Raw genomic sequence first — 13,628 nt, 5'->3', positions numbered from 1 at the left:
GCTTTGATTTTGGAGTTGCAGGCTCAAGCCTCATGTTGGGTGTAGAGATTACTTAAAATCTTTATAAAATGGCTTTTTTAAAGATTTTTTATTTTTTATATATTTTAGAGAGAGTGTGTGTGGAAGTGGGGAGGGGTCAGAGGGAGAGAGGAAGAGAATCTCAAGCAGACTCCCCACTGAGCGTGGTGTTCCACGTGGGGCTCAATCTCACAACCCTGAGATCATGTCCTGAGCTGAAGTCAAGAGTCGGAGGTTTAGCCAACTAAGCTACCCAGGCACCCCCCCAAATGAAATCTTTAAAATAATAACAATAAAATAAAAACTTTTTTTTTTAATTATGAGATTTCCAAAGAAAAGATAAGAATATACATCCTAAACCATACTATATTTTTTTTCACTATTAGGTCACTACATACAGAAGTAGTAAGACGCCAAATGTGTTTTTTATAACCATGTGCTTTTACCACAGGCTATTTTAGACTGTTTTACCACCAAGATAAATATAACCATAAAATAATTTTATGTTTAAAACTTTATATTTAAAATTATTTTTGATATAAAATATTGTGATATCATATTTATTCTCTGTAAGTGAAATGCCTGACATATTGTAAGTATTTAAATACATATAACACTTGATCACAATTTTTACTTGAATGCCCTTTGTTCTGGAGCCACGTATTTAGTAATACATTCTAATTAATTTAGACTGTGCAATTTAAGGATTCAAAAAAGGTAAGGTATGGAATATATGGAAGTTTACCAACTGTGCTATTTAGTTTTGAAAGTATGTGAATAAAGCAATGGTTTATGTTAATGTTAATTATGAATTAATATTAATGATAATAAAGTATGGAGTGAATAAGAAGGAGCTCTTTCAGATATAAAGCTACTGATAGATCTAAGACTTTAATGAATATGTTGCTGGTATTAGTGAGTACTGTGCCAAAGCAGGAAAAAAAGCTATACTTTGTCATGGAATCATTTGGGAATTGTGAAGAATAATGTGAAGAATGAAAAGAAGATATGGGACTTGGCTGACTACAAATCATCCTTACCGACGTAGTGTCAGCAAATATGTGCTTTTGGCAACATTTTATGAAATGTTTGAACATTTGAAAAGAATAAAATTACCTTTCTTATTATCATTATATATCATTCTAATTTTAATATAGACTGACTTTCCCCCTTTTTCTCCCACATTTAAAGTTCTATTTATTTATCCAGCATCTATTAATGCTTCATTTTTAGCAAGCTCATACTTGATATTTATAGTAAATGGGACAGAAATTCCAAAAGCCAAATAATAACTCCTAGTACCAGACACTGCACAATGAACTCAAGAGGTAATTTACTTTTTTGTTAGACCTTTAACTTCTGTAAGCGGAGAAACATAATTCAGAGCATTTGTTTTTATGGGGAATACTTAATTATCCCCTTAATTATTCCCTTGGTGGCTTTATGTTGCCTTGAACTTTAGCCAAAAATAAAATTAACCTTTATTTAGTAGAAACCTTAACAGATACACATTTTCCTTAAAATCATTCATTAAACAGGCATTGTTTTACAGTTTACATAAGAGATTAAGGAAATGATCATTTCAGGTGATCTAGATTTTTTTAAGTTTTTACTTAGAAACTTAATGTTCTATTTAGTTTTATAGTTTACCCTTCACCCCTATTCCTGATATGGGAAAATGTTCACGTACATCATTCTATTTGTTTTGTACTCACACAGAAAAGAGATCAAAAAGACATAAATACAAGTCATTCTCCTTACATCTTGCTGCCTAACTTAAGATTCTCTAAAAAGAAAACACCCCCAAACTGAATGAATATATGAACATATGGGTACATGAAGATATGAGTATATACATACGAGTACGTGAAGATACAAGTAATACATACGAGTACGTGAAGATACGAGTACATACATACGAGTACGTGAAGATACGAGCACATACATACGAGTACGTGAATATACAAGTAATACATACGAGTACGTGAAGATACGAGTATATACATACGAGTACGTGAAGATACGAGCACATACATACGAGTACGTGAAGATACGAGTACATACATACGAGTACGTGAAGATACGAGCACATACATACGAGTACGTGAAGATACGAGCACATACATACGAGTACGTGAAGATACGAGTATATACATACGAGTATATACATACGAGTACGTGAAGATACGAGCACATACATACGAGTACGTGAAGATACGAGTATATACATACGAGTACATGAAGATACGAGTACATATTCTTTTTCTCTTCTTCTCCTTATCCCTCCCTCTCCTTCCCTCCTTCTCTTTCCTCCTCCCTTCCCTTCCGCTCCTCCGTCTTCCTTCTTTTCTCCTCTGTAACCGTCTGATTCTCTCTTCCCCCTGTTGCAACTCTATTATCCTTGGGGCCACATTTTTAAATTGAGGTACATAGATTGAGGGTTTTCCCAGGCTGGGCCAGTGACTTTATCATCAAAGAGAAAACAAATGGGCAGGTAAGGAAGGGAAGAGAATAGCCTGGCATTTGAGAGCATGGCATTTTGGTGACCTTGTTTTTGTTTTGTGTCATTTTTCCTTTTAACTTTTTTTTTTTTTTTTTTGCAGGTTTACTCAGTGGAATGAAGAATCACCCTCTGATCCACAACCACTAGCTATTAAAACACCGGCCCATTGTTCTGTGTGTTCCCATCCAGGTAAGCAGACATAGGGAATGAAATCTCTAGAACATTACTGTGTGATACCCACATTGTCATCCTATTCTTATAATACTGGTTACATAATCTCTTCCTCAGTAGATTGAAAATCCTCAGTATCAGGAGTTGTGTCTCATATGCACAATAGATGTTATTTGAATGAAATAATATGATGTAAACAATAAGCACAGGGCAAGTGCAATTTCAAACTATGTTACCAAATTATGTAGATGTTAAAATTATGTTTTCAATATAGAAATCCATTTAAACAAAAAAAGAAATGTCATAATGCTAAATCTTAGGGGGAAATCAAACTAAAATCATTTATTTTTATTTGCATAAAAAAGTGACTTAAAACTAATTTCTAGGGTGTCTGGGTGGCTCAGTTGGTTAAGCACCTTGCCTTCAGCACAGGTCATGATCCTGGGGTCCCAGAATGAGTCTTAAGTCAGGCATTCTACTCAGCAGGGAGTCTGCTTCTCCCTCTACCCTCCCCACTGCTCGTGATCTCTCTCCTCCGTGAATAAATGAAATCTTTAAAAATAACACTACTAATTTCTAATATATGTTTATTATTATTGAAAATAACTTGGTTCCTCTTCACTTGGTAAAAAAAAAAAAAAAAAAATGTCATTAGCGTGTATTAGATCAGAAGCACATTTCGCTCCCAGGAGAAAGTAGGAGATGTTGTCAGCTCATCCTTTAAAAGAAATTCTTGGGGTTTCTGGGTGGCTCAGATGGTTAAGCATCTATCTGCCTTTGGCTTAGGTCATGATCTCAGGGTCCTGGAACTGAGCTCTGGGTCAGGCTTCCCACCCACGGGGAGTCCGCTTCTCTCTCTCCTCTACCTCCTCTCCCTCAGTTCATGCTCTTTCTCTCTAACTCTCAAATATATAAGACCTTTAAAAAATAACAATAAAAATTAAAAATAGAAGAAATTCTTTGTCTGTTTGTCTCAGTATATGTTCGTAAGCATTATTAAATTACAGGTAAAATCATGGACGATATAAATGTTTTTATAGGATACTTTATAGAATTCAATTCTGTAGTTTTTTGACACTTTATAAATGAGTTTTAGTTCCTATCAATTATGTGTGCTCTTTTGTATTCTCAAAACAGTGTTAAAGGTGGTCATTCCTTCAAAAGGGAACTAGGGCCGTACACCTGTGCCATAGTCATAATTCATTCATGTTCCAACCACAGTTTAAAAGTAGCTGTGAAGTTTACTGAGGGTAGATACTAGCAGAGGTAATTAACTGTTACATTCTTTTAATATTCCCATTAAAGAAACCATTTCATGAATTCTGTTAAGTAAAGAATCTTTTTCTTTTATGATTGTATGTATGTATGTATTTATTTATTTATTTGAGAGAGGTGAGGATAAGCACAGAGGGAGTTAGGGGGACAAGCGGACGCCCTGCTGAGCAGAAAACCCAATGTGGAGCTCGATCTCAGGACCCTGGGGCTATGACCTGAGCTGAAGGCAGATACTCAACCAACTGAGCCACCCAGGCATCCCATAAATAATCCTTTTTAATGTTAGTGATTACATCCTACTTTTCTTGCATGTAGTTACCAAGTATACCACAAAGTTTTCCATTGTTGATTATCGTAAAATTATAATTTCTAGTTACAAATTAAGAGTTTCAGATAGAAGAATATACTATAGAAACAACAAAAAAGTGTCATGTAAGAGCTCAGGATCTACGTTGTCTTAAGAATTATTACAGTATGCATTATTCTTCTATTTAACCTAAATGTATTGGAACCTTTCTATAGGCTAAGGACTTCACAACACCATGTTCATTTTTAAAAATCTGGATAGGGCAAAAAAATAAAATGATATAGAAGGTAAATCAAAAAGCAGTGAAAATCATACTTCTTTGTGTTTCCATAAAGGTTCATCTAAGGATCATGTACGTAATGGATGCAAACTCTGTAAAACTAATCAGTATTGTAAGCCGCATGATCATGAATACTGCTGTCCTTGTGAGTGGCACAGCACAGGGCATGACAGACAACTGAGCGCCATAGAGAACAGCATTAAGAAGTAAGTTCTTCTGACTCCTTTTTTTCTGTCCTGACCTATTTATACACCTCTAGTTGAATTATTTCCACATACCCTTCCCCCATGTCTAGATTAGTAACATTTCACAAAATCTGTTTTTTGATTCAGTTCAGACTTTAGGCAGTCTCAGAAGACTGACTTAGTAGTTATTCAAAGAGAAGTTTGATGACTGGGATATTATCCAAGGGTATTTTTCATTAAATCAGCAGAGATTGGATGAAATGAATTTATAATCTAAAATTGCCTGATGATATTAACAACATGTATATAATTTATTTTCAGAAAAGCTTGCAGTTGTGAGGGATTCCCATTCCATGAGGTAATAGTTAATAATTCAAATGTATGTCTTATTTCAGAAGTTCTTTTAAAAAATTTGAGGTCTGAATTTCTATTTTATTTTCTCTTGCTAGGTTATTCAAGAATTCCTTCTGAACAAGGATAAATTGGTGAAAGCAATCAGGTACCGAAGACCTGATTTATTGTTGTTTCAGGTATGGGAAAATAAATACTTACTTTATGCTATGTAGTTGTGTACTAGGAAGATAAGAAGGGATAATCACTTTGGTCTGAGAGGAGATTTAAAACAGCTTTGACTCTTTGACTGCATTTTTTTCAGTATTTATTTCTAATCTTCATTCCTTTGCCACATAAGAACCATACTTCGCAGACCACAAGACAAACCATAGTTATGCCCTTTAGAAGACACCTTATGTACCATGTACAGATTCATTGTATTTAGGAACATATTGGGGGCAGGACATAATACCCAGAGAATGTGAGAAATAAATTTGTTGTTATAAAAGTTTACAAGGACAATGGAAAAAAAATTTTTTTTTTTTTTGGTATAGTTGACACACAAGATTACATTAGTCTCAGGTGTACAACTTGGTGATTTGATAAGTTTATACATTATGCTATGTCGGCATTGGGATTTTTAATCAGTGAACTAACTTTAAGTTTGGACCGTCTATCACTTACTATGTGACCTTATATATGTGTTATCCTCAAAAGAGAAATAATACTACTTTCTGAAGTCACTATAAAGATTAAATGAGATTATTTATATTAACCCCTAATATAGTGGCTAGGGAAGCCAATAATAGTTCAATAAATTGTACTTGTTGCCTATCCTTACCAACAACAGTAATACTAATGCAACCAGCATTTATTGAACATTAAAATTAGCTATCATATTTTAACACATTAAATGTAACCTCACTTAATCTTTATAATCTGAGTTGAGATATATGTTATGATGGAAATCTGAGGCTAAAAGAAATTAAGTAATTTACCCAACATCTTGGAAATAATCATACTGGGGTTCAAACTGACAAGTCTCACACTTACTCCTTATGCAACGTTGCCTCCTTAGGAGGCTTATTATTCTTTCTGGGAATACGCTCATTGATACTATTTTAACTAATGTTAATTCTGTAAGAAAAAAAATGATATTACCTGAAAGGGCTGTTTGTCTCTAAGAGATAACAAAATCTTGTTTTATTTGTTTTATATTTACAGAGATTTACTCTTGAAAAAATGGAATGGCCCAATCACTATGCATGTGAGAAATTGTTAGTGCTTTTGACCCACTATGACATGATAGAAAGAAAGCTTGGTAGAAGGAATTCTAATCAACTACAGCCAATTCGGTAATATGAAGAATTGTACAAAGAAGTCTCTGTGTTTCCATTTGAGTATCTTATGATCTATATAATAATCTAATTAATACCTTTAATAATCTTAATACTCTTAGTAGTGGGATATATAGCTCTTTGTTATATAAAAATGGAGTAAAGGTCTAGTATGAAATATTCAAAGTTTATTCATGGTTTACATTCAAGATAACAGTAAGTTCGTGTCTTCACATACTTTTCTGCTTCAAATAGTAATAATAACAGATTATTAAAAGAAATAACTATAAAATGATATAGCTAAGCTTAACCATAGAACTATTTCAATGAATCAGAAAGGGAACAAAAATCTAAAGGCACAGGAACTGGGAATTTGTAAAACTCAGCAAAAGGTATATGAGTATTCATTGTGCCATTCTTGAAACTTCTCTAAAGACTTAAAAACTTACAAACTAAAAGTTGGGGAGGAAGTATCAAAGAAAAATGATAAACTACAAAGGAATGACAATCTGATAGCCTACATTTTTCATGACAGAATGCTAGAGTCACGTTTCAAAGCTTTGAGTAAAAATAATTGGCAGCCTAAACATCATTTAAGCCTTATTTACTGGTTGGTGAATAAATCATGGATCCTCATTAAAAGCACTCTTAAAGGGGGTACCTAAGCCAGAAGAAAAATCAACCCAGAGGGATGATGTAGATAACAAAAAACAGTAGTCAACCAATAAAGAGAAATGAATAAATGTATTTAGCTCATTTAATAAACTAACTGGAAAAATACATACATAAATAGCTCCATAATGCTTGGTGATTAATATACAATGATGATAATAAACTAAAACTTCCAGAGTATGTATGTAAACAATGAACGGTAACCACTAAAACACCAGAAGTACAATTTCTATCTTTGAAACCAATACATAAAGTAGAAAGTAAGACTGTCAAACTAAAAAAGTACAGGAAGGAGGAAGGGGGACATAGCAAAGAAAAAATTGGGTGACAGAAAACACAAAATAAATTGTATAAAAGCATCCAGCAAGATCAGTGATCAAAAATAAATATAAGTGGATTAAACTCATCTATTAAAAGGCATTATATAGGACAAACAAACAATATATCAATATTCTGCTATTTATAGGGCATGTGCAGAATAAAACTACACAAAATTTGAAAATAAAAAGATTTAAAAGATTACCATGTAAATATTTACCAAAGTGATATAGCAAAATTAACAGAAACAAAATAGACTTTAGAAGAAAAATTATTATTATGGAGGAAAGGAACGCTGATTAATAATGAAATCTACTGATAGGATATTACCATTATCAACTCGGTGCACCTAACAATAAAATTATCTTTTGAATAAACTATTCAGAAGAATAACTGTACCATAATTCTTTAAGTATCTTTAGAATATTATGAAAATAGAACAAAAGTCAATGAAAATTTAATAATTCAGTCTACAAATTGAATATTTCAAAATAACTCCTGCAGTTAGACCTCATTGGAAGAATTTGTTTTTCAGAATCGTTAAAACGCGGAAAAGAAATGGAATTCATTGCTTTGAAATAGAATGGGAAAGGCCTGGTATGTTTTTACTCTAAGCAAAGTTTGTAACATTTAACCATATATGTTTAGCAAATATGATATACATTGTGAAACATGTTGGTAACCTTATTCTCTTCGTGAGGGAGGGAAAGAGACATATCACATGCACTGAGGATTGATTTTGTAGTTTACCTGTGATATTTAAATAAGGTTTGACTAATAGTAAATATTAAAAACTTTAATTTTATCTTAATATCTTACATTGACATTTCTATTGTAATTAATGTTTAAAGAATGTAATATGGAAGTAGTTTTGGTCCATATTTCTGAAGAAAATGCTGCTGCAAATGTTCTCCTTTCTTTACTTTGTTTCATTTTCACGAGAATTTATAGTTGTCAAATTACTCTTATTTTGCTGCAGGCAAAAATGCAGTGAACTCTGAATTAGCTCCCAAACTGAAGGCAAGGAAAGCACAGATCACTTAAAATGGAAAGTAATTCCAAATTCATTTTTATTTGCCTTTGAAATTAGATTGTGTGATTATATATGAATGAGTGAGGCTGTAGATTTGTCAAAGTTTAAGTTATAGGTAATTTTGAAGAATGAAATTATATGGAATTAGATAAACCATTCTAAGCAATACTAAGAAAACAGAAAGCTGAAGAATTTTGAGGATGTTTAGCAACAGTTCCACCAACTGTAGTATATTTTCAGGAAAGAAAATCGCATTAACCCAGTTTGGTAGTGCATCTCTGTTCAGAACTGAGCATTGTCAGGGGCGCCAGGGTGGCTCAGTCGGATAAGCATCTGCCTTTGGGTCAGGTCATGATTCCCTGGGGTCCTAGGGACCAAGCCCTGTGTCAGGCTCCCTCCTCAGTGGGGAGCCTCCTTCCCCCTCTCCCTCTGCCACTCCCCCTACTTCGGCTTTCTTTCTCTCTCTGTGTCAAATTAAAAAATACAATCTATTAGAAAAAGAAAAGAAGAGAGCATTGTCCTTTGTGGGTGCTATTTCTTAAGGAAGAAAATGTACTCCTAGCCAGTTTAACTACAAAACACTGTAAGTTAATCTGTTTCCATTTTTTGTACTTTAAACTCATTCACTAATATTTCATTATAGTGTAGCTTCTCATGCGATTTTTCCCATGTGTAGGATAAACGTAAGGATCTAGTCTATTTATATATCACATTATAAATTTACATGCAAGCATTCTCATTTTCATTTAGTAGCTGCTTTTGAATCCAGTGAGCCTGGATGTATCCTCAATTCTGTTCTTTTGAGGAACCATCAATAAAGAAAGTTAATGTTGGAGCTCTAAGAAACTGTTTATTCCCAATCTTTATCTGGAATTTTAACACTCATTATACTAAATTAAAAGCAACCAACCTTATCTAAGCAAAGTGTTCTATCCTGTAAGTACCATCTTTAGATCAAGAGAATTTAAAGTTCTCATTTTGAAAGGAATCTTTTTCCAGGTCTTGCCAGGCAGAAGAAAATCAATTCTATACTAGTATCAACTAGTATTAAAACAGTGAACTAGTATCAACTGGTATTATCTAGCATTAGCAACTAGTATCTACTAGTATTAAAACAGATGTTGTAAAGCAAGATCTGTAATGAATTATCAATTTGCACATGACTTTGATTACCTGGTAAACTTAATTTTACCTAGAAAAATTGAAATTTACAAATCTGCAATTAATGCTGTTTTTGCTGTATTTTTGATCTTTTAGAGCATTATGCTGTGGAGGATAAACATGGAGAATTGGTTCTACAAACAATAGAAGAAGAATCATTGTTTGAAGCAGCTTATCCTGAGATTGTTGCTGTTTATCAAAAACAAAACTTAGCACTGAAAGGGAAGAAACAAAAAAGTAAGTGTCGCATTTGATAGCTATTTATACTACACCCAAATGTCAAAGAAGAGTTACCAATTCTATTGGAATCTTATCTTGCCCAAATTTTGCTGAAAGTTCTGTAAGAATAAGAGTTAGGAATTTCCTCTTGCATCTTTGTCTTTTTAAAGCCACAAGAAAACCGTTCTGCTCTGTGTCTGCTCACTTAACCAAGTGTTAATAGTAACTTTACTATTGCTTGTTGAGCAACTAGTATGCATGACATGTTTTGAATTATAAACACATTTTCTTTATTTCCTAGAACTTGATGAGGAAAACAAATTCAATTATAACATTGTTTCCAACAGAAAATATTTTATAATATTTTATTAAGAATCATGTTGTTATTATAACAGTTTCCAGGAATGCACTGAGACAAGAAAGACAAAAAAAAAATTACTCATACAGAAGATTTCTGATCTGGACTCTTTTTTATTTGTTTACACAAGTTAAGGAAAATAAAGTAGATTTTAATAGTAATGTCTTTTTTTCTTTTCAGGCATGAAAATTAAGTCTAAAGAAAACAGTTGGCCAGAATCAGATAATGTGGTGGGTTTTCAGTCACAGATGACTTTAAACCCCACATGTGAAGTCTTTTCTATGCCGAATTCCAACTTAAATTTGGAAATTACCCCTGATTGTGCATTACCCCAGAAATCTATTTCTGCATCATTGAATAGCTTGATTTTACCTGAAGATACTCCCTGTTTGAATACACAAGAGCATTTAATGTCTTCTCCAAGACCTTTGGCTATGCAGCAAGTTACAGCTGTCAGTAAGTCTCTACTTCCAGAAGCTAGTCAACCTAGGACTTCATCCCATAACATATCAGCGATTGCTGATCTACAATTAAGCACCATTGACTGGGAAGGTACTTCTTTTACTAATTCACCAGCTATTCCAAGGAACACTTCCCCTCGTGGTTTAAAATCAGAACTTGAAACAGCCATCCCTGAAAATTTTAAAAGTTTCCCAGAAGAATTATCATGTAAATCAGAATGGGGTACCACAAACATTAATAAAGTGTTGGATCAGGATCTTCAAAAGGCTAATCCTGAAGAGAATCTACTTTCTGGCATTACTCATTTACATCTTCAGGATTTGCCTTTAAAGGAACGAATACGTATAAAATCATCCTATCCTCAGGATAATGCACAACCAAATGTTGACCTGAAAACTCCGTCCCTACGTACCACAAAAGAATCTTCTATTGCTAAGAGTGGTTCTGATTGTCCATCACATCCTTCAAAGGATCTTCTAGGAATTCATTTGCAAAATGAATCTAGACAATCTAAAGTTATAAAAGGAGATCAGCTATTTCAAGAAAACTATAAAGTGAATACTTCTAAATCTTACTCTGTCAACAGCCCAGTAGTAAAGACCTCCAGTGTTAGAGTTGGACCATCAAATACTGCTTTAGATCATAGTAGAAAAGGTGATGTGCAAACCACTCAGAAAAGTGTAATGAAGAAAAGCGTTTGCCTCGACAGACATTCCTCTGATGAAGAGAGTGTCCCAGTGTTTGAGAAAGCTAAAAACACAACTCAGAAAATGAAGCCCAGTTCTCAACAGCATAACCCAGCCCCATTCAAGAAGGATGGTGCCAACAGGTTGAATAACTCTAAAATATATATTAAAGAAACTGAACAGTGTGTCCAGGCTTATAAAACAGCTGGAAATGAAGAGGACTGTTTCCCAGATGCCACTAAAGGTTCTCTGAATTTTCTACAGTGTCATAAGGACAGAGGTGACTCTGGAACTTCTCTGGATAGTCTTCTTCCTTTAAGGGAAAGATTAAAACTAAGGTTCCAAAATTCTTGAAATGGAATTAAAAATATTTAGGTATAACTTAGTATTTTAGGATCATCAGCACTAGCAGAGGCAGAATCTCTACATTTGGCATAAAAATGTAATGTGGTTCTGTGTATCATGAGACACCTTTTCCATTTTAATTAAATTTATAATTAAAAATGTTGTCTAAAACTTTGGTTTTAAAAGGTGATCCTTGTGTTTAAAACTTAGGATAATGTATATTTGTAAAACATACTTTTGCCATTTTTTATATCTTTATTAATTTTTCTTTAAAGTTTTAAAATGTTAGTACAGTACTAGAGTAAATGTTTCATCCATTTGCTCACTTTTGTTCATTTCTTCAACAAACCTCTAAAGTTTTCATTTATAATTAAGCTTGTTACCATGAGGATAATTCTTCGTAATTGCCTACACTCCCTCAGTGTCTTCTGTTGTGCCTTTCCTGAGAGTTTTATTTTCTCTCAATATGAAGATACAATTAGTGTGCTCTTCCATTGTTGGTAACCTTATTCTCTTTGTGAAGGGCAAAAATGGAAAAGGAGGAAGATTCTCAGTATAATCAGTAAAAATTATAGTTGTAATGGCTGAAAAACTTGAGGAAAGCTATTTCTTACATAACCCCAAGAATCAGATATGCCAAATGGAAGATTTTCAATATAGAATATAGAATGATAAGAGACTTAGAAATTTGCTCAGGATCACACAACTAACTAATAATGGTGTGGAAACCAGAATTCTTGCCCCCTAATTTATTGGCTTTTCTGTTTTCTTTTTTTCATAGCACTTTTTTTCTTTTTAAAAGATTTTTGTACTATGTGGACTTCAATAACTCTAAATATTAAATTGTGCAATGGTTTATTTGACATTCAAAAAGTCTAGGGTAACCGGACTGGAAAGTAAAAAGTAAAACTTGCTATTTGCAGATGACAAAGTATTTATATACAAAATTCTAACAAACCCACTAGAAACAGAACTAATAAATGATCCAGCAAGATTGCAGGTTATGAGATCAATATACAAACATCAATTATATTTCTTACATCTACAATGAATAATACTAAATGAAATTAAGAAAATTCTGTTCACAATAGCATCAAAAAGGATAAAATACTTTGGAACGAGTTTAACGAAAGAAGTGCAAAATGTACACTCTGAAAACTACAAAATATTGTTGAAAGAAAGAAAACCTAAATAAATGAAAAGACATCCCATGTTCCTGGATCAAACAACTTGATATTAAGATATTTCCCAAACTAATTTATAGAGTCAAGGCCGTCTACATCAATTTTAGCTGATTTCTTTGCACAAATGGACAAGCTGATTCTAAAATGATTATGGAAATTTAAGGGACAGAAAATAGGCAAAACAATTTTAAAAAATTATGGGAGGACTTGCCTCTCCTGATTCTGATTTCAAAACTTTCTACAAGTTTTCAGTAAAGAAGAATATGTTGTAGTGGCATCAAGGTACACATATAGATCAATGGGATAGACTTGAGGGAAAAGATATATCCTCTAACATTTATGTACAATTGATTTTCAGCCGGAGTACCAACACATTATACATTTTCCCCTCAATGGGGAAACAGTATTCTTCCATCAAATTCTACTGGCACTACTGGATATCTATATGCAAAAGGATGAATTTTGAACACTACCTTGTACAATATGCAGAATTAACTCAAAATGGATCAAAGATCTGGTTGCAAACTATAAATTCTTAGAAGAAAACATGGGCATAAATCTTTGCGACTTTGGATTAAGCAAAATTTCTTAGGTAAGACACCAAAAGCTTAGACAACAAAAGTAAATACATGGTACTTCATCAAAACTAACAACTTTTGTGTTTCAGAGGATACTGTCAGAATGAAGAGACAACCATTAAAGAGTAAAAAATATTTTTAAATGATGAATGTGATAATGGACTCTTGAATAGAGACACATGTCTAAAAAGCTCTTACAACAC

General features: G+C 33.1%; 1 protein-coding gene across 3 annotated transcripts in view; it reads left to right on the top strand.

The window, feature by feature from the left end:
* GEN1 (GEN1 Holliday junction 5' flap endonuclease) overlaps nt 1-12,560 on the top strand; it is a 30,367-nt gene extending 17,807 nt beyond the window's left edge. For all 3 annotated transcript variants that reach the window (XM_032353253.1, XM_032353251.1, XM_032353252.1), the window contains 8 exons: nt 2,622-2,710; nt 4,610-4,760; nt 5,061-5,097; nt 5,189-5,269; nt 6,297-6,427; nt 7,935-7,996; nt 9,690-9,830; nt 10,351-12,560. In XM_032353253.1, the coding sequence (XP_032209144.1) occupies nt 2,622-2,710; nt 4,610-4,760; nt 5,061-5,097; nt 5,189-5,269; nt 6,297-6,427; nt 7,935-7,996; nt 9,690-9,830; nt 10,351-11,672 (2,014 nt within the window). In that variant the 3' untranslated portion in view covers nt 11,673-12,560. The remainder of the gene's footprint in view (nt 1-2,621; nt 2,711-4,609; nt 4,761-5,060; nt 5,098-5,188; nt 5,270-6,296; nt 6,428-7,934; nt 7,997-9,689; nt 9,831-10,350) is intronic.
* The last annotated feature ends 1,068 nt before the right edge of the window (nt 12,561-13,628 follow it).

Source organism: Mustela erminea, chromosome 7 (assembly GCF_009829155.1).
Source record: "Mustela erminea isolate mMusErm1 chromosome 7, mMusErm1.Pri, whole genome shotgun sequence".
NCBI classification, from domain to species: Eukaryota; Metazoa; Chordata; class Mammalia; order Carnivora; family Mustelidae; genus Mustela; species Mustela erminea.
Note: the sequence above shows the minus strand (reverse complement) of the source record. Positions and strands in the feature narration are given on the sequence as shown.